Below are 19,657 nucleotides of genomic sequence, written 5' to 3' on the forward strand. Positions count from 1 at the left end.
GCTATCAAACTTCCAAAACACTTGATGTGGAAAGATGGGTAGCTATTCTAGGTGATTTAGATTCCCCATCCTCTTCTGCCCCTTGCAAGAGGTTTCCCTTCACACTGAAACCCCAGTCCTGGAAGTAGGAAGGGATCACTGACAGAATTGGGCCACAGACTTTCATAATGGTTTTTCTAAGAAACGAAAAGTGAGGGACATGCTTGCATCGTAAAATCTTCTTGCCAAATTAACAATTTTATGCAGCTATTTTGTATTTAAAATGTTGGGTTTTGCTTAATTATTTTATTATTGAAATGTGAATAAATCGAGTTTTCAGATTATAGATCTTACTGACAGATATTGAAAGCGTAGATTGTTGTGAAAATCAAAACAAAACTGCTTGGGTCATGTTGATATTAGATACGTAGTAGTAGGAAGAAAGCAAGCATAAAAAAGAAATAAATTCACTAACCTAGTTACATTTATTGATCTGATTGATATATAAGTATAAATTAATAAAATAAATCATTTAAGTAAACAATCACAATTCCGTAAAGCAAAAACTTTAAAATCATCTGATGTGTTTGCAAATTAAAGTATACTTTCATTTCATTTATTATTTCTTATAATTGCATTGTAATTCAGAAATCTAATGTCAGAAAATTAATAGTGATCATAAAAGAAAAAAATATCTCAATGGAAAATGAAAGTCAGCCAAACTGTTATTTTCTAGATATCTGAAGCTCGCTGAATTGATTATAGGAAACATCAGGAGATTTCCTCCCTCTCTGAGGAAAAACTGGTGCAAGTATGAAGTGATGTTATGAAAAGACCCTCTTGAACAAAATTTTCCTACACAACATTTCATAGATCCATTCTCACATACAGATTTTAATACATCTGAAAAACAATAATTCTGAGATAGGCATTAATGGTCTTACACTATCAATCTAAATGATAGCATATAAATAATAATTTTAGATTTCCCTAGGTGTTTTCAGATATCTTAAAAATACACCAAAAGGGGAAATTAATCATAACTTTCTGGCATTTGGAATAATAGCTCTACAGTTCTCTCAAAACCCATTTTTAATAATGACAAGTTGCATGACGTCTTGACTTTATGTTTTCTTACTGAGCTGTACAATTTGCAATACGTTGATCCTAAAGTTGAATTTTGTTGCTCAATAGATGACTACACTTTTTTTTGTCTCTCATGACTAAAAATCAGGCACCACTCTTTAATGTTAATCCACCTGAATGAATACTTACACAAACACTTTGGTAGTGATCTATCCCATAAGCCATTAGCTTTACAGGTCAAAGCAGATGAGCCCAACAGATAAAAGCCCTTCTTGCAATGATATGCCACACTTGTTCCATATTTGAAACTTTCAGGATAATTCTGCTGTCCATGCCGAATTGCATTTTCCACAAAGCCAGGATCAGAACAGTTCACCACTGTAAGACAAACATCATTCATCACTGATGCATAATAGCAATGTCATAAATAAAGTGTAACAGTCATTTTTTTGTTACTTTACTAGCAGCTCATGACTGTGGTCCATTTGATATCCTTTGTGTTTTTTATTTGACTTAAATATCAGACATGTTGACTCCTAAGTAAGTCTTTAGATCTTTTTGCTTTGAAAGTAATACTATGATTTTACTCTAGTTCTTGTAATAGTCTTGGATGCACAAGTTGTTCAAAGATAAAAGAGAAATTGGAGGAATTTTTTATCGTTCTCTTGGTAGGCTTAGTTTGGTCTTTTATGTAATTTTTATGTGAAGGAAACCAAATTAAAATCAAACCAGTACATAGTTTAAATAACACTTTAACATTTTATTTTTTAATTTCCTGTAATGAGAAAAATTGCTTCCAACATAACAAGAACATTTTCTGCTATTAATGTGTAGAACAGAAAAAGGAAGACGGTGAAAAATCAAATATTTGATAGTGGAACGGGAGTGAAGGTAAGCACCAAAAAGCATGAAGTTATTTTTCAGATAGCAGTTAAAAACCTCAAAAAATTATGGTTTTTGTCATGACTGTTTAGTTTTTATATGAGGTATATCTGCCCTCCCCAATCTTTTGTTTTATACCCTGCAGTGACCATGATGATTTCTCGATAGAAGATTTTGATGAGACAGACGTCTCCATTGCAAAATCCCAATTTTGCTGTCTATTCATCTGAAAGCTGTCTGCAAAGTTACAAATGCCTCTTCCACCCCTCCCCTGTCTTCACTCTAAACATAATGGTATAAATAAAGAAAGACTTAGAATATTATTAGTATTATAAATCACAGCTCATCAAACAATGACAGGAATCTACCTTTCAAGTATATCATCTAATTCAAATTAATTTTCATGAAGAAGAAACCAGTGGAGAAGAACATCAGATAGTATTATCATTTTAGAGGTAAGACATACGGAGTCACTAATGGACTGTTTTTTACTCCTGAATTATATTTTTATCAAAAGATTAAGTTTTATCATACGTATATTTTAAATTTACTGATTAGTCAGCCTTTGCAAATGTTCATTCACTGAAAGAATATTTCATTCAATCAGCTAAAAAGTATCAGGATTTTAAAGAAATATTAAAATTCTAAAATTTAATTTTGGGTGAAAAACAGTTAAAATTTCTCTTTCTCTTTTAAAGGCACCATCTTAAAGGTATTAAATGTTCATGATTTCAATCTTGCAATGGATTCTAGACAAGCATATACCTAGGTCTAAAGAACATCCCATATGAATCCAAATTTTTCCTTAACAAAAATTATTTTAGAAGTAATACTTGAGGGTGGGGGGAGAGGAAGAACACTCTTTGGCATGAAGCAAACATATTTGCCATCTACTGATTGTTATTAAGAACACTGAAGATAAAATTGCACACAAAAGCAAAATACATTTAAAAAACATGAGGTATTACAATGATGTTCATTAAGCATTATCTAGGCATTATCTAGACTGATGAAGAAACATGGTTAATGGAAGAGACCTGCTTTTTTTTTCCTGAGGATTAGTAAAGCTACAGAGTCTCCTAATTGAAACTATTCCTATTCTGTTTTATGGTGAATCCTATGGAATAATTCACCTGAGAAGTTACATTTAGCTTACATTATAGCAGTTTAGCTTATATTTCATACTACCAACATTTATTTAAACTTAGTGTTATAACCTTATAAATTTGATACATAAATCAGATATGTGCAGGTTAAATAAATATATGTTTACACTGGGATTTCATTGACAGAAGCAAATAAATTTTTACCTCCTGTCTTTTCTTCTGTCCCATAAAAGAGGGGAAAATGCAACGTCCTAAAATCTCACTGCTCTTTGGAAGTTATGAAAGATTTGGACATGGAAGGCTGTGTCTCTGTACTTGCTTTGAAGAACTCTGAAAATTCCTGCTTCTGGGGATCTCTGTTTAAGAGTACTATCAAGAGAAAATGCTTTGTTCTTTTTAAATTACACAAAAAATCTATTTCATTCTTTGTTACTTCTTTTTTCCATTATTACTAATCACTGTCAACTAAGTCTAATTCTTTCACTGGCAATATAACTATCATGGTAGAACAGAGACACAAGTGAAAGTTTATAAAACATAGAGCCCACTGACATGAAGCCCTACCAAAATATTAAGCTAGATCTGAATGAGCTCATATGTCTGTATTCACAGTGCAATTCTTTGTTACAGAAACTAGCACAGGTCCCAGAAGCAATGCATGCTGCATCCCAATTAACCCTGTTTCTTAGGCAATTAGACGTGGCATAGTGCTGTGCAGATGCTGCTGTAAAGTTTCTGCGTTTGGAACTAGCCTGCATCCTCTGCATAGTTATAAATTGCCTTCTACAAACATATCCTTAAACTCAATCTCTCTACATATGTAAATACTTAACATTTGAAGGTACATCTGTATCAATATGAAGAACAGAATACCAGCACTTGTTCTCTGGCATGAGGCCAGTAGACAGTGGCCATGTCTATGCTGTTGTGCTCTGCTACCCTCCAGACTCAAGTGAATTTCTTAGAACTGCTCATCAGGAATGGTCCTGTTGCCCATGCTAACCCCTTGAATCATGTTCCGAACAATTCCTGTGGATGTGCTACTTGGTTCAAATGAAAAACTTGTTGGAGAACCTTCTTAATTAGTAGAGGCAATTAAGTTCCCATGCCCAGGCACTGTTTAGTTTAAAAATATAGGTACATTTAATTTCAAATGCAGAAGTGACTGTGTCACAATCTTTACCTAAAATTGCTATTATATGGTAATGCAGTTTTGATCCCCAACTTTGCAATAACACAATATCAGCATTGTGACCCATCATATCACAAATTGATGTCCAAGGTTATATGGAATACTTGTACTGGTGCAGAACTGAACTCAGGTCTTCTGAGACCTATGTCCATGCTCTAATCCATACACCATGTTGCAATGAATCTGCATACTGAAAAGTAACTACTAGGTTTTGGCTGGGATGGAGTTATTTTTCTTCCTAGTAGCTAATATAGTGCTGTGTTTTGGATTTAGTATGAGAATAATTTTGATAACACACTGATGTTTTAGTTGTTAGTTGTAGCTAAGTAGGTTTTTAGTTGTTTTAGTTGTAGCTAAAGCAGTTTAGTTGTTTAGTTGTAGCTAAGTAATGTTTACACTAGTCAGGGACTTTTCAGCTTCCCATGCTCTGCCAGGTGCACAAGAAGCTGGGAGGGGGCACAGCCAAGACAGCTGATCCAAACTGGCCAAAGGGCTATTCCATACCATATGATGTCATGCTCAGTATATAAACTGGGGGGAGTTGGCCGGGGGCAGTAATCACTGCTTGGGGACAGGCTGGGTGTTGGCCGGCAGGTGGTGAGCTGTTGCATCACTTGTTGGTTTTTTCCCTCGCCTTGTTTTTGTCCCTCTCCCTCTCCCTCTTCCTCTCTTGTTCTTTTCCTTTTCATTATAATTTATATAATAATAATAATGATAATAATAATAATTATATATTTCAATTATTAAACTGTTCTTATCTCAGCCCATGAGTTTCCTTACTTGTGCTCTTCAGATTCTCTCCCCCACCCCCCCTGAGAGGGGGGAGGGTGAGCAAGCAGCTGCATGGTGCTTAGTTGCTGACTGGGGTTAAACCATGACACTACAGCACTTTTCCATTCTACTGATATCTACCTATTTTAGCAATCATCTTTATTACCAGCAAAAGCAGTTCTTTCTTTAAATAATCTCTATTCAGGCAAAAAAGCATGGAAGTTAATTGTCTTTTATGACTGTAAAAATTCTCTGGAATAAAAAACCAAAAAACTGTAATAGTTTAAAGGTGAATTGATATCAATTTATCAATCATATTTAAATCTTTTCTGGTTTAGAAATCTTGTCCTGGTGCAACTAGGACTCCTTGCTGCACTCACACAGATCCACAGTACAGGTGGGTGTTTAGTAGCCTGCATTTACTATTATCCACATTTGTTTTAACTCAGTACTATAGCATTAGAAATTGGCCATGTACAGCTTAAACAGTACACATACTTTTACAGTGAGATTTCATTAGCAAAAACACAAAACTAGTGGAAATTTGCATGCAGACACATATTACTGGACTTTTTTCCAAGCTATAGGACAAGATTCATATTGTTTGTCTACCTAACTTAGTTTCTTGTGATCTCAAAATTTCTTTTGCAAGAATCTTCCTCTGTGCAATTTATCTTTGTAGTTTATTTTCTGGTGGGATTTTTGGGTGGTTTCTTTTTTTGCCTGAGAATGAAGTTTCTTGCCCTTTTACTTCTTTTCTAGGGCTCTAAATGTTAAATACAAACAGGTTATACTTATAGTACAATGGCTAAAATAACATGATTGTTCAGAATCAGTTAAAATAAAGTTACAATAGTGTTTATGAAGCCATTAAAGATAAAAAAGTTCCACATTCATTTGCGACTTCATTTCATTCTTTTTCAATCAGTTTGCTCCTACATGAAAGCTAGCACAAAAACGAAAAGTTAGAGGTGAGTAAATTTGAAGACTGAAAAAGGTGTATTTGAAGAATGACAAAATTTCTGGGATGACATGCAGTACTTTGGACATGTTTCATCCTTAAGCTTTTGCATTGAAAGCCACAGGAAAGCATAGGTGGCATTGGTGGTTTGCCCTTGGTTTATCTCTTTTTATCATAAATGCTTGAAAATAGAATGTTTGGATTACAATACTTCCAACTTTTTCTTTTCCCAAAAATGATTTTTTTTCTGGTTTGATTTTGTTCAGGTAAGAAAATAAAACACCATTAAAACCATTAATTTTGGTCAAGCGATTTTTAATTGCTATTTAAATTGTAAATAATTCACAAAGCTACATACAGGGTTTAGCTGCCTTAAAAAAATTATATTCTTGTTCCTTAAAACTAGTCAAAATAAAATAATGACAATGACTGAAATAAGAGCTTTGGAACAGAGGTCTGAATTTATGTTCTTTATTAGGAAGATGGGTTCTATACTGTTCAGCTAGATCAGATGATAATGAATACAAGACAGAGCTTTGATGCACCCTCACAAGACTGGAAGTTATCCTGTTCTGCTTCCAATGTTTAAAAGCACTAAGTATAGCAAGAATGCATATGTTCTACTGTACAGCTTCTGAACTTTCAATGATCATAAGCTGTTAAATATTACCAGTACTTCCAATTTTTTAAAATATTTTATATATGCATTGAGCAGTGTATAGGTGTTGTTTTGGTGTTCTACATTACTGTTTCAGATCTGTCTGACATTGAATTTACTGACACGGATACACATGCAACCTAATTCTCATTGAATGAGGGTTATCAATTTCCAATACCTGGATTTGCAAGAGTGCCATTATGCTTCTTTTGCCTTTCACTACTCCTACGATACAGAGGAGCTTAATTGCACACTTTAATTTCAGCTCTGTCAAGAGGGCACAGTAGCATTATTATGCTTGTTGAATACCTTTGGATCAAAAGATTGTCTACAAATCTGAAATTTTCCCTAGTTTCATGCTTCTGACTTTTGGACAGTTTTCCATTGATAAGAAAATATAAACCTGATTTATAAGTTATCTCCAGAATTTATAGGTTCTACAGAACCTTTCCATATTTTTTTTATATTAAACAGTAACAGGATAAAACAAACAGTCCTAGGAGCAGTTTCTGGAATCAAATCTGTTCACTGTAATTGAAGGCACTAAGGACTATGTTAGAGCCTCATATGCCCTCTTACACCTTTTTCTGACCATAAAAAAATCTTAACTTCTGCTCATCAAACCAACAAACTACTAACTAAGGAGCGATAAACTATACCCGCCTCCAGAACACAGAACAATCTTTAAAAGAAGTCACTTTGATAATCTTCAGGCTGATTAAGAGCTTAGACTTTATCACATCCTAAGTGAGAGCTTGTCTACGACCACCATTTTAAAAAGTCATTGCTATGTTTTCTCGATAGTCTATGTGAAGACAGAATGAATGCTCTGCAACCGCTTTACCGTGAAGAACACTGCTTGCTATGTTCACACAGTGCCTCCAAGATAGGGCTGCTCTGGGGAGAAAAGTAATGCCTTGCCTGAAGTTCTGAATGAGGGACAGAAATGCAGCAGATGCCCTGGTACTCTCTTTTGCTGGAATGGGGAGGATACTAGGCATCTACAGACACAAACCTTTAAAAAAAAGGGCCTTCCAGAGCAAAAATGCAGACAACCTGCCATGGCTTCATGGACTATCAGTCACGTGGAAAACTCATTTGGGAGTTTTGAGAGCTCCAGAATATCAGGAAGTACTATTTCTTTAACCATAATAATGAATGCTTATCTTATTTCTAGATCAAAGTGTTAAACAGTTTTATTTAAAAATAAACAGTGAAATACTGCACAGATAAAAATACTTTAAAAGTAAAAAGCAGTAAAATAAACAGTGAAATGACATTTTAGAATTTGTTCAAAACAAAGAGCAAAAATGTTTTTTCCACTGCAATTCAGTGAAAATAATTGTTATTGCACTCAAATATACACTGGCTTAGTTGAAATAGAACATTGAAACTATTTGGCCAAATTCTTCCAGTTCTAATATCGGAATATTCTATTGAAACAGAAGAAAAATCTGAAGCATCTTGCAAAATTCTCACATTTATTGAAGGTTTTGCACATTCATGAATACAATTATTTTCAAAAATTCTTCTCATCCTGTGGATTACTCAAGTCTTTCCCTGGGTTTAATTTTTAACAAGCATTCACAACAGCTGCCCCCTTTTTTAGTACAGTTGAGATTACTAAAATAAAACAAAATAAAATATAACTGCTTAAAGTTGATACTTTGGTTCAATGGGTAAACCTGCCAAGTTAGCTTCTGAAAAGCCGGTATTAGAAATTAAGAAAAAAGAACTTTGTTTCATGAAGATATGCTGCCCTAAAGCTACCCAAAAGCAATTCTAAGGAATTATCTTTGAAATACAATAGGGAGAATAGAAAAACTTAATTCTCCATGCAGACCAGAAATATGGAATTTTCAAGGAATATATTACAGTCCCAAAGTATCAATTTGTCTGTGTGATAGTGTTCTCATTCTCATACCAGTAGTGTCTGTTTAGCCAACTCAGTGATGACAACTCAGTGATGACAAAATAGTCACTGAATGCATAATTTAAGCATGTGTTCTCTGCAAAAGTCTTGCATCATACATGAAGTTTTATCAAATGATTATGCAAGAGAATACCATCCCTCAAGCTAAAAAGTAAACAAAATTATGCCTGCAGCACCATTTAACATCAGCTATAGATTTTTAAATATATATACACAGGAGTATGCTGTTGCTAACAAGGGCTGCACTAAGGACTACTTCAGAAAAGAATTTGAGTTGGCCAGCATACAGAACTAAGGCAGGAGTTTCCCTGATTACCTTTCACCCTGGGGACTCAGTTGTAAATTACAGTGAGAGTAGTGGGAGATTGCTTTCTCTCAATGACAGCTGTCAAGGGTTACATGGGAAATGAATTCTGGCACTCTCAATTTAGTCTGTTGAGAAAAGCAGGAGAATGCTTTAAGTTTGCCCTGATGACTTTGGAACCTCACACTGAGTAGATTCAAACTCTTGAGGACAAAGAAGTGAAAAGACCATGTCAGAGTCCTTCAGGCAGTTTTCTGTTAAAAAGTTGAATGATCATCAAAAAGTACATCATTCACAGTATTTTATTTCTTGTTCTCCCTCTCTCTTTTTTTTTTCCTTGACAGAAACAATGTTAAGCTGCTTTTTTAAAGTTTCATATCTGATCAACAATGTTTTTAAACTTTTTTATTTGAAAAATATTGCATTAATGTTGGTATCTAGAACATGTATAGGGACTGGCACTCTGAATAAGTGTAGAGAATTCACTCTGACTTTATGAAAAATTCTAAGAAATGCTGTCCATAAAAAAAGAAGGCACTGCTTGTGAAAGCACGATTACAAAATTGCCAGTCTACGGAATTTTAGGAAAGTTCAGTGCAAAGTCAACAATACACAACAATGATAACTGCTCAGTGAAGTAAAGAAAAAAAACCACCACAAAATAAAAAACTGCTCATCTTACAACTTCACTTTGCAAAAGTCCCAAATACATAGGATTTTGATTTTTTTAATTGTTATTTTTTCAATAGGGGTCAGTTGGAGAGTGATTTTATCATAGAAATCCTGTCCATGTAAACCATAAAACTAAAATATTTATTTAGGAAGCAGAGTGGTATGTGGTTTTACATACATTATTACAACCTATCCAAAATCTAAGGTCCTGACATCATGTTTCTGATGAACCTAGACCAAGGAAAATTTCACTGTAATTAATGTAGTATAAATGTTGTTGGTAATAGTGCAAATGAATACTAATAATTTGCTAAATAATATATTGGTATAAACAAGACCTTAACTAACATTAATAAATTCAGCGAAGTATATAGTTCACATTTGTTTGCGAGATGAAAAGCGAAGACACACATCGCTTTTAATTGCATTCCCAAATGTTTGCCATTGATATAAACATGCCGAATATTCTTCATTGTTACAAAAAATGCAGTCTTATGTTTTCTATTGGAAAATTTCTGCCAGAGTGCTCTGATAACTAATTAGCTAACTCTATACTAAAATAAAAATGGAGTAAGAAGTATGTTAAAAGAAATTCAATGAACTTGCAGTTAGTTTTTTAAGCTTTGAACTGAGTTGGTCCAATTTTATAAAACAACACTTTTTTTTGGAACACCAGATTAACTGATTTAAAAAGCATGTATTTGTCTCTTGGATACATATGAAATCTCTTCTTCGTATTCCATTCCTAGTATGAACCCAAGCATTACACTAGCAGATATATGAGAACGATAAAGTACTTACCTGTCATTGTTCTCTACATGTGTTGTCTATACGTAAATTCATTTGTGGGCATCCGTGTACAAGTAGTATCAACACAATAACATTTGTCATAACAGTGCAAACTCTGGGGACATGTCTTAAAGTCTTTCTCTTTAGATTTTTCTTAATCAGAGCATTGTTTTTCACATGTGAGAAGAACTCTATTCAGTTGTCCCAAAAGATTTTTCTACTACCTTTTGAGATGTCTTTGCCTGATCTCCAGGCAGGTGCCACTCCAGGGAGGCACAGGAGTAATTTTAAGTCCTGTGTCATCTCTGCCAGCTTCAGGTAAATATCTCAGACACTGTATGGTATCTCCCATGGCATCTCACCTCTTTATTTAGGAAACTTAGTCAAGTTCTAATTACCCTTTTGAAGGATATCAACATGAACAGATTAGGTATATCTAACATTCAAAGTATGCAAAAGTCTCAACAAAGGCCTCTGACTTTGGAAAAACAAAACCAAACAAACCAAAAAATTTTCTCAGCGTATATGAATCCTTGATACCACCACAGATGGAAAACTGCTTAGGTTCAGAGCTGCTTTATCTTTGGATGAGAAGAATTGGTCATCAGTCTCAATCTTTTCCACCCTTCTATCAGCTGTCATCAGAAAGGTTATTTTTCATGTCAGTGAAGGAGTGGGACATATTACCACTGGTTCAAATGATATAGCCACTAAAGAAAACATGACAAAATTGACAGTTCCTTGTAGATATCAGATTCTTGATAAGACAAAAAGTCTAACTGAGGTTTTCAAGAATCTATCAGTAATGAGATAAAAAAATAAAAACCTTTCAAATTAGAAATTCAGTACAAAACCAGGATAAATGAACAAAGAGAGACCTGAATTCTTTACTACTAACAAATAGTGTGGACTTACTGATACAGACTGGAGAATGTGAGCTAGCTCAAACCTCTGCAACTTTGCCAAACAGATCTTCCCAGTAAAAAATTTCTGGTTTTAAGAAACATGTTTTTAGCAGGAGAAAAGCTTTTAAGTTCTGGGGTAGCACATTCAGGCTGCATGAGGTCCTACTCCAGGCAGGTTTGCTGAAGAGAAGATAGATTTGGCTATCGGAACTTTTCCGATGCTATTTGATTCCAGTTTAAAGGCAAGTAAACCGACTATTTGACATGTTCTTTATCAAATAAATAAAGGCAAAGATAGAGTCCATGTGGAGATGAAAATGTCCTATCTCACAAATTATGATTTAAAAATCATACTTCAGTGATCTCAGCAATCCAGAAAAGACTATTACAAATCTTTAAAAAAATTATATATATAGGATTAAAAATAAATTTTAAAACAGATATTATTGTGTCAATAATTAAAAAAACTTGGGTTTTTTATCTCCCAAAGTATCCCAACATCACAACAAGCTATTTTTTTACTTGTGAAAGAAACAGTAGGAACATGAGTTTTTCCAAGACATAAGTGTTTTAATAATTATATTACCTCAGAAGACAGATCCAAAATCCAGTATTAAAAAATGTGTTAATTTTAAGGGATTAAAGGTTTTACTTGCTGTGCCAAAACATTTTGCCAGAAGAGTGGCAAACTGACGTATTGCGTCTGTCACCAATGAAATCACTATTAAATTATGAGAATAACGGCATTCTGGAGTAGGGGAGAAATACCACTGTACAGCAGTTCAGTGCTTTCAGTGCATTTAGGATATACAAACATATTTAAGTACTTTGTTTCATACAAGTTTTTATCATATGGCTCTAGAGAAGCACATATGGTCTTTTGTGTGCACTACTTTTTTTGTCAGGCAAAAAACCTCATATAATTTCGTTAGTAAACTTCCTGCCAGTGACTTATTAGTTAACCTACTACTGACACAATAGATAGAAGCAATGTATCATTGCAAAAGAGTGCCTGAGAACTGCCCAGCTTTATTTTCTGAAAATATCAATGTTTCCCATGCATACAGAATAGCTCAGTTGCAAAATAAAATAAAATAATCTTCTGCAATAGCTTCAAGCAGTAATTTATATTTTGTAGTAACTGCATGTAGAGTCTCAGTGAAGTGAAGCCAAGTTCATTATTGACTCAAGTGAACTCAACTGAGGTTTGAAAGAAAGGTCATACGTAAAATCTCTGTTGAATTAAATGATATGGGTTTGCCAGGAACATCAATCCCTTCCCAGCAGTCTATTTAAGGAGCTGGAAGATTTACTTTATTTGTACACAAATTCATAATTCATCACTAACGATGAACTTTAATACAAATGTTTTTCACCCATTAGGTAAAAGGCAATTTTAGAAGGAAAGGCATATGCCAGAAGAAGTGCTATTACTTGCTTTAGGTAAGTTCTAATCAATTCATTAAGAGTAAATTTGATATAAGCCATTTAGTTGGTAGAATTTTGATTTTTTTTTTTTAAATCATGGATGTAAAATTACCATTTCAGCATGATTTAATCATTGAAATGCACTTTATTATTTCTTAAATCTAACCAATAAGGACTTTTTGCTCCTGCTTCATGTAAATAATGTAATTCAAGATCTGTTTTATTTAAGCCTTTTTAGCAAAAAAACCCTCTAATAATTTTGAACTATGCAGATTCATTTTTTAATCCAAACTATATCAGTTTATAAATAAAAAAGCATAATTATCATAAAAATATGTTACAGCAATTTTCACAGCATATGGTCCAAAAATATAGTATTTACTGAAATAAAAATCTTAAATGGTATATCAAATTCTGCTCTCAGTGAAATGATGTAAATGTAATTATGCTATGAGGTTATAGGGAGACATTTTACATAAGAGAAGACTCCTTTGCCCAGATATACAGGTAGAATTAAACTAGGTAGATGCATGCAGAGAAGTGTTCTTTGGGAACATGCCCGGCTGATATGGAGGTTTGAACCAGACTGCTCTGTACTTCTCTTTTAATTCTTTTGAAGGAATACCAAAAGTTTTTGTTTCACAAAACAAAATTTCACAATTTCATTGTGAGCAGCAACATATAGGCATCTTCAGCTAGGGTTCGTAGCATTGTCAAGCATAAGCTTTGATGCTTGCAGGCTAGAAACAGCAGGGTTTCAGGACCTTAGGATTTAGATAATGTCTTATAGTGTTTAGTCAATATGTGGAATAAAGTTTTACTCGTTGATGTTCCTTTCCTTTTGTTCTGTATTAATGTAATTTGGGAAAAACTGTTCTATCCTTTTTACGTATATGTATCTTTAAGCATTTTTTGAGTGCTGGAGAATCATGCAGAGATGGTTGAGAAATTACCTTAGTTACCCATCTAGTTACCCTAGATCAGATGTTCTAGGTTACAGTCTCATAATTTGGTTCCATTTTACCTTAGTCTGTGAGACTGTTTTAATCCGAAAAGCTTGCAGTCTGCTTATTTTTGTTAAATCTGTATTATGTGGTAGCCTAAAACAGTGGGATCAGCAGAAAAATAGGTCTGGAGGCACCACATACCACCTCAGCAAGATTCTCCAAATGCATCTGTCAAAGTCTTTAGTCATAAATTAAATCACAGAATCATGGAATAGTTGAAGTCAGAATGGACAGCTAAAGCAGCCTGCCCAGGGCTTTGTCCAGTCAGGTTTTTAATACCTCTAAGAATGGAGACTCCATAACCTCTCTGGGAAATCTGTTTAGGTGTTTGACCACCCTCATGGTTAAAAAGCTTTTTCTTATGTTTCAGTTTGTGCCCTTTGCCTCTTGTCCTTTCACTGGGCACCACTGAGAAGTCTGTCTGTCTTTTTTTTACACCCTCCTTTAGATAAACATTGATAAGATTCCTCTGAGCCATCTCTGCTCTAGGCTGAAATACCCCAGCTCTCAGTCTCTCCTCAAATCACAGTTGAGTCCATGAGGGAAGTTTGTGTTTCTCTGAAAATGTATTTAGGAAGGGGCAGAAAATGCCACAGAGAGAGGAGGAGGGCACATAAAAATTAGTGGGAAACAATAGAGGGAACACTGAGGTTAGAGGAGAAGGTAATCCATGGGGGAGCAGATATTCTCTGCAGCCAGTGGAGGACCCACACCAGAGCAGACAGATATTCTTGAACGAATTGCAGCCTGTGGAGAACCCACGCGAGAGAAGAGGACAAGATTGAGAAAGAAGGAACAGCAGAGAGAAACCGCTTCATATTGACTGCAAGGACAACCCACCACACTAACCTAAAATAAGAAACGATACCAATTCTCAAGACAATACAACATTTAAAAATTTCATATAATTGAATTAAAATCTCCAAAATTTCCAGATCAGAGATGCATGTAGTAGGTCAATGGCACAGAAATACTCTAATACTGACATGCTTAAACTGAAGTCGATATTGACTATTCCCTTTGCACTGCAACTAAATATCTTCTAGTGCACAAATACATTTACAACAGTTATTGTTACTTTAGATAAGCATATTTCTCTACAGAACCCAAAAGTAGGATTTCTTAAAGAAACTGCAAACTTTATGACCTATCCCCTTTTCAAACAGTTTAAATGTCAACATGGATTTCAAGGTTGATCACCTTGAATCCAGAGAAACTGCAAACTTTATGACTTATCTCTTTTCAAACACTTTAAATGTCAACTTGGAGTTCTAGGTTGATAACGCCTCAACGCTTCTGTATTAGTCTGACCATCTCTTTTTCTTTCACTAATTGTGAGTTTCTCATGCTCAGCCAAGGCTTCGACACTCAGCTTTGGTTCTTTACTTCTTGTACATCTTCATTTTTGTAATTTCTAAGACAGAAGTGGTGACATTTGAGTAATACTTACAGTTTTGATTGTATTTTAAATAAAATTCTTGACGATGCACAAGACAGAAAAGAATCTAGTTCCTACTTTTAACTTGAGATTACATTCTCCCGAATCATACACTAACAAACTTTCCAGTATAGAAAAACAATTAATTATCCATTCCCTATATTGACCACTATTTCAAGATGTAATTATATAAATACTTAAGTTACACTGATACCATAACATTTAAATCTTTATTGATTAGAGTTCCTAAACAACTCTATGGTTTGTCATACAGACCTACAGTGAGGCAACAGACAAGCAGTAGGTGACAGGATTAGGTGGGTCCTCACAGTTCATGATGGAAGACATACAAGTAAGTCACTGAAAAATACCTGTTGCTATAGAAAAAACAGTACTAAGTGAATGGAAGAATGAAGTGAAGAAGCACTGAGTGAAAGGCAAAAGTCCAACTTTACACCACCTGCATGAGAATAGACAAAATTGTAGATATTCAACTGAGAGAACTCTGGGCCACTCCATTCTGATAGGAGTTTGCCATTCTTAAGTGAATGGATCTTGGCAGGGTTGCATCTATAATACTCACTACTTTCAGAAAACCAACCTTCTTAACAAGATTTCAGACCATATATTGGCCTGGATCAAACTCAAATTGATGTCATGAATTAAAAAAGGAAAATTAAAGTAGACAGGAGACACAACTGAAATAATGTTGGAGTAACTGTAAGGCTCCTAATCCTTATGTTCTTATTTTTTAAATCTTCTCAGCCTTTGCATTATTTTTCATAAATTTCCTTTTTCTTTTTTCTCTTTCACTTTCACTTGTTTCCCTTTTAATAAATGTACTTGACTTCAACGTAAATAACTGAGTAACTCGGCTTGTAAATGGAGTCGAACTTCAGTAAAACCATGCAATCTCTGCCTCTGACAGTCAAATAGAGCAGATCCGGACTACATCTACAGGATATGTGAAAAAGCTTATATTTTCAACAAATAAAATCTTACTTAAATGTCTCACAGATGAGATAGAGGACTTTGTTCACTAAAATCTAGCAAAACAAAACAGTATAAAAGAGAAAAAAAAAGTACACATGCCTAAATAGGAACAGTTTGCTAATTCCTGCTTCTCTGTTCCAATAATTATATTGCTATGCTAGCTAACTCACCTGAATAAATTCTGAGGGCAGTGACTGAGGGAATTGCCATCTCTGTATTGTTTTAATGACAATGAAAGGTCTAATTCCACACACACTGAGCTTGAAATTGCATCAGCTATCTCTGAAACAATATGATGAGCTAATCACCAAAGATGATTATTATTCTTAGGAACAACCATTGTAATACAACATGATTTTTAATAAACCAACAGATTGAGATAATGAAGCTACCAATAGCTGAAGTTAACTTCTTATTACATGATTTTTAGTCCCAATGTTAGTATCCTTAGCACAACTTCGCTGACTGCAATTTCCTTTAGCACATTAAAGACAAGTTACAAAGGACAAAAAGCATAGTACTTGCATTGATTGAACATCTAAGTGATTATTTTTCCAGTGAAAGAAAATACTCGAGAAAAGCTTACTAGCCATTGCATTTCTGGAGAAGTTATTTTATCTGGTTTAGTATTAACCCACTTTTCAACAAGCTGTCTAACTTAAATCTGTGTATTCAGGGAGGACAATAAAATTCCAGACATGTATTCTCAACAGTGGAAGATGAGATGATTTTAAAAATGTTTTTTAAATTTGTAAGGTAATCTTTAGCTTCTTAATTTTGTAGTCAGCATTCAGGCATGAGATACAATCCATGCAAAAGAACTGAAAGGTTCAGCAGCCTAGGAAAAAACCTAAGTGACTTGTGTGATATTCCTTTCAGAGGATGCATGATTTAGCAAAGATTTGCCAAATTATATCACAGAAGGAAAATCTTGCCAGCCTTGCCAATGCCAATTTGACACTCAAAAATCTATCTTAGGTATAATATATATCTATTTTCTAGATATATGCATACATGTATAGATAGATCAATTGATCAATCGATCCATTGATTGATCTTTGTATTCTACTTCTTTACATGTTCCATACCAGGAAAAATAATCTGGTTCTCTCCAGAGACTAAGCAATTTTTATTTGTTTTTGGTTTATACATTTGGAAATTAGTACTGTTGTTCAAAGTTATAAACAGACTCAGGCAATTCCAGCTTTGAAGAGGGAATATGACCAGTAACAACATTTTAAAATTACATCCATTAAAATACATTTCCTTCTGGCGCCTTCACAAAAAGAGCACTGAAGGATATACAGTATCTCAACAACTTTTCTCCACGCTTTTGAGATCTTTCAGTATATCTTACATGATTCACCTCATGTCCTGCCTTTTACCTCTCTGACAATTTGCATCTATTTTATAGCCAGAAGATAGTGAATCTGCTTCAGTGATTCAGAAGAAAACATTTCACAATATCATTAAATATTATTGGCATCATTCAGCATTGAGATTCAGCATTGAGAAAGAATGTACTACACCAGTACAAGCTATTTCAGGGCATACAACATATAAACAATAAACCAATGAACAGGTTTTAGTGGTCTGATAAAGATATTGGTGGAACAGACCAAAGATTTGATATTAGCTCCATATTCTGCAACAACAGCCAAAGGTTGAGGAAAATAAATAAAAACAATGGCCATAAATGGAAAGAGTAACAATAGGGTAACTACAGACACTTGTTTCCCTTTTAATCTTAATTACATTACTGGCATCTGGATACATAAATGATAACTACACAATGACATCTGAGAACTTTGGACTGGTTTTTAAAATGGTTTCTTTTTGTCCTTCCCTAACATGTACATTTGATACACAGGTTTCTTCATAACACAAACCCTTGCTTCATTGTCATCTCTCAAACATCTCTATCTTACCCAGAGCATACTAGTAATCAAGTTCAGATACATCTTAGCAAAAAACCAATCAGAATTAAATCTTACTTTATCATTTTTTTCTAGGCAAAGAAAGGTCAGGTTTCACATGTACAAAAGTTATGAACATCTCTCAGGTATTGCTAGGAATTACAGAAGAATTAATAGTGTTTTGATGCATGAATATTCATTTGCCTAACTATGTTTTAGTAGGAGTAATGGACCATTTATGGAAACTGTACTCTAGTGTACCGAATTCAGACTAGATAGCTAACTGTGGTTTATTAATGTAATATAACTTTTGTGATACAAAGTACACTTTATATGTCTATAAACTAAATGCTAGGGATTGCAGTCTGAGAATTTTGAGGCAAAATACTGAAAAGCCTAGGCTTCCCCAATACTCAGCCCTAACTCCATTTTCCAATATAGAAATGCAAAAACTCAAATAAAGGTGGCAATAAGTTCCTAAAGGTCAGGTTTCTGAATTATAGCCCAATATTTTGAAGGCAGGGTAAAGAATCATGTCTGAAATAAGTCATTAGAGGCAGAGAATGTATGAGAAAGTTTCTTACCTCGGCAGTTGGGTAAAGGGCTACTCCACTGCCCATTGCTTCGGCACTGTGCTCGAGAAGCACCCTGAAGTAAGTACCCAGTGTTGCAAGTAAAATTTACAACATCATTTAAATTGAACTCACTGCCATTAGTCATTCCATGAGCTGGATTCCCAGGATGTCCACATGTGATTGCTGTTAAAAGAAAAATAGGCAGGCTAGTGTCTAACTGAAAAGTACTGTTCCATGGAATCACTTGCAGGTTGGAGCTCTCTTGTTTTTTATTTTCTTTCTTCTGAATTTGTCTTTTATAATTATACAAGACATTTAAGAAAAAAATAGGATACATTTATTCAGAATTCTTAACTGCCAGGAGAAAAATCTTAATTTTTCAATAAAACTTTTAGAATCTACTTTTTACCTTATGATGAAAGTTGTAATAGAAATAATTTTTTTTATATATATATATGCATTTTGACACTCATCTGATATGTATTAGACCTTAAAAAATGTAGAGTTCACTATATTTCCTACTAATGCAAATGAAAAAAAAAATTTTTTCCCTGCAAGCTTCAAAATGTAGTAGGGCTAACCAAATTGAATTTGATGTACTGCTTCATAGCATTCTGGAGCTCTGAAGCATTCCTGTTCCAAAGTTCTTGAGTTGCTTTACCGAAGTAGTGATCCTTTTAATCAGATTTTCTTATGGCAATAGAGAAATCATTGCTGGGAGTAAATTTCCCATTATGTGTATTACATGTGTTGATTATGCTTAAATGGCACTTATAAAATACACTTGTTATGATCAAGCTCTAGCTTTGGACATGCCAAGACATTAAAATAATATAGAAAATTATAGAAAAGCATAAATACTGACAATATAAAATCAGAATGTATAACTTTTCAACATTGTGCTAGTGATGTTTATCATACTCAATACACAGGTTTATCTTTTGCTTTATTACTTTGCGGTTTGTTTTTTTTTTAATTGAAGAGAAAAGTGAAAAATAATTTAAATGTGGGGTTTTTTATTTTATCATGGAGTTCAACTGTGAAACAGTATTTTCAACAGTA

General features: G+C 34.1%; 1 protein-coding gene across 1 annotated transcript in view; it reads right to left on the reverse strand.

The window, feature by feature from the left end:
- Positions 1–19,657, reverse strand: part of CSMD1 (CUB and Sushi multiple domains 1) — a 1,308,402-nt gene that overhangs the window by 44,479 nt on the left and 1,244,266 nt on the right. Inside the window, exons 54-55 of the mRNA XM_072855145.1 lie at positions 18,605–18,778; positions 1,255–1,443 (exon numbers count right to left, since the gene is read on the reverse strand). Coding sequence (XP_072711246.1) covers positions 1,255–1,443; positions 18,605–18,778 — 363 coding nt within the window. The remainder of the gene's footprint in view (positions 1–1,254; positions 1,444–18,604; positions 18,779–19,657) is intronic.

The sequence above is a fragment of the Ciconia boyciana genome, chromosome 3 (assembly GCF_034638445.1).
Source record: "Ciconia boyciana chromosome 3, ASM3463844v1, whole genome shotgun sequence".
Classification (NCBI taxonomy): domain Eukaryota; kingdom Metazoa; phylum Chordata; class Aves; order Ciconiiformes; family Ciconiidae; genus Ciconia; species Ciconia boyciana.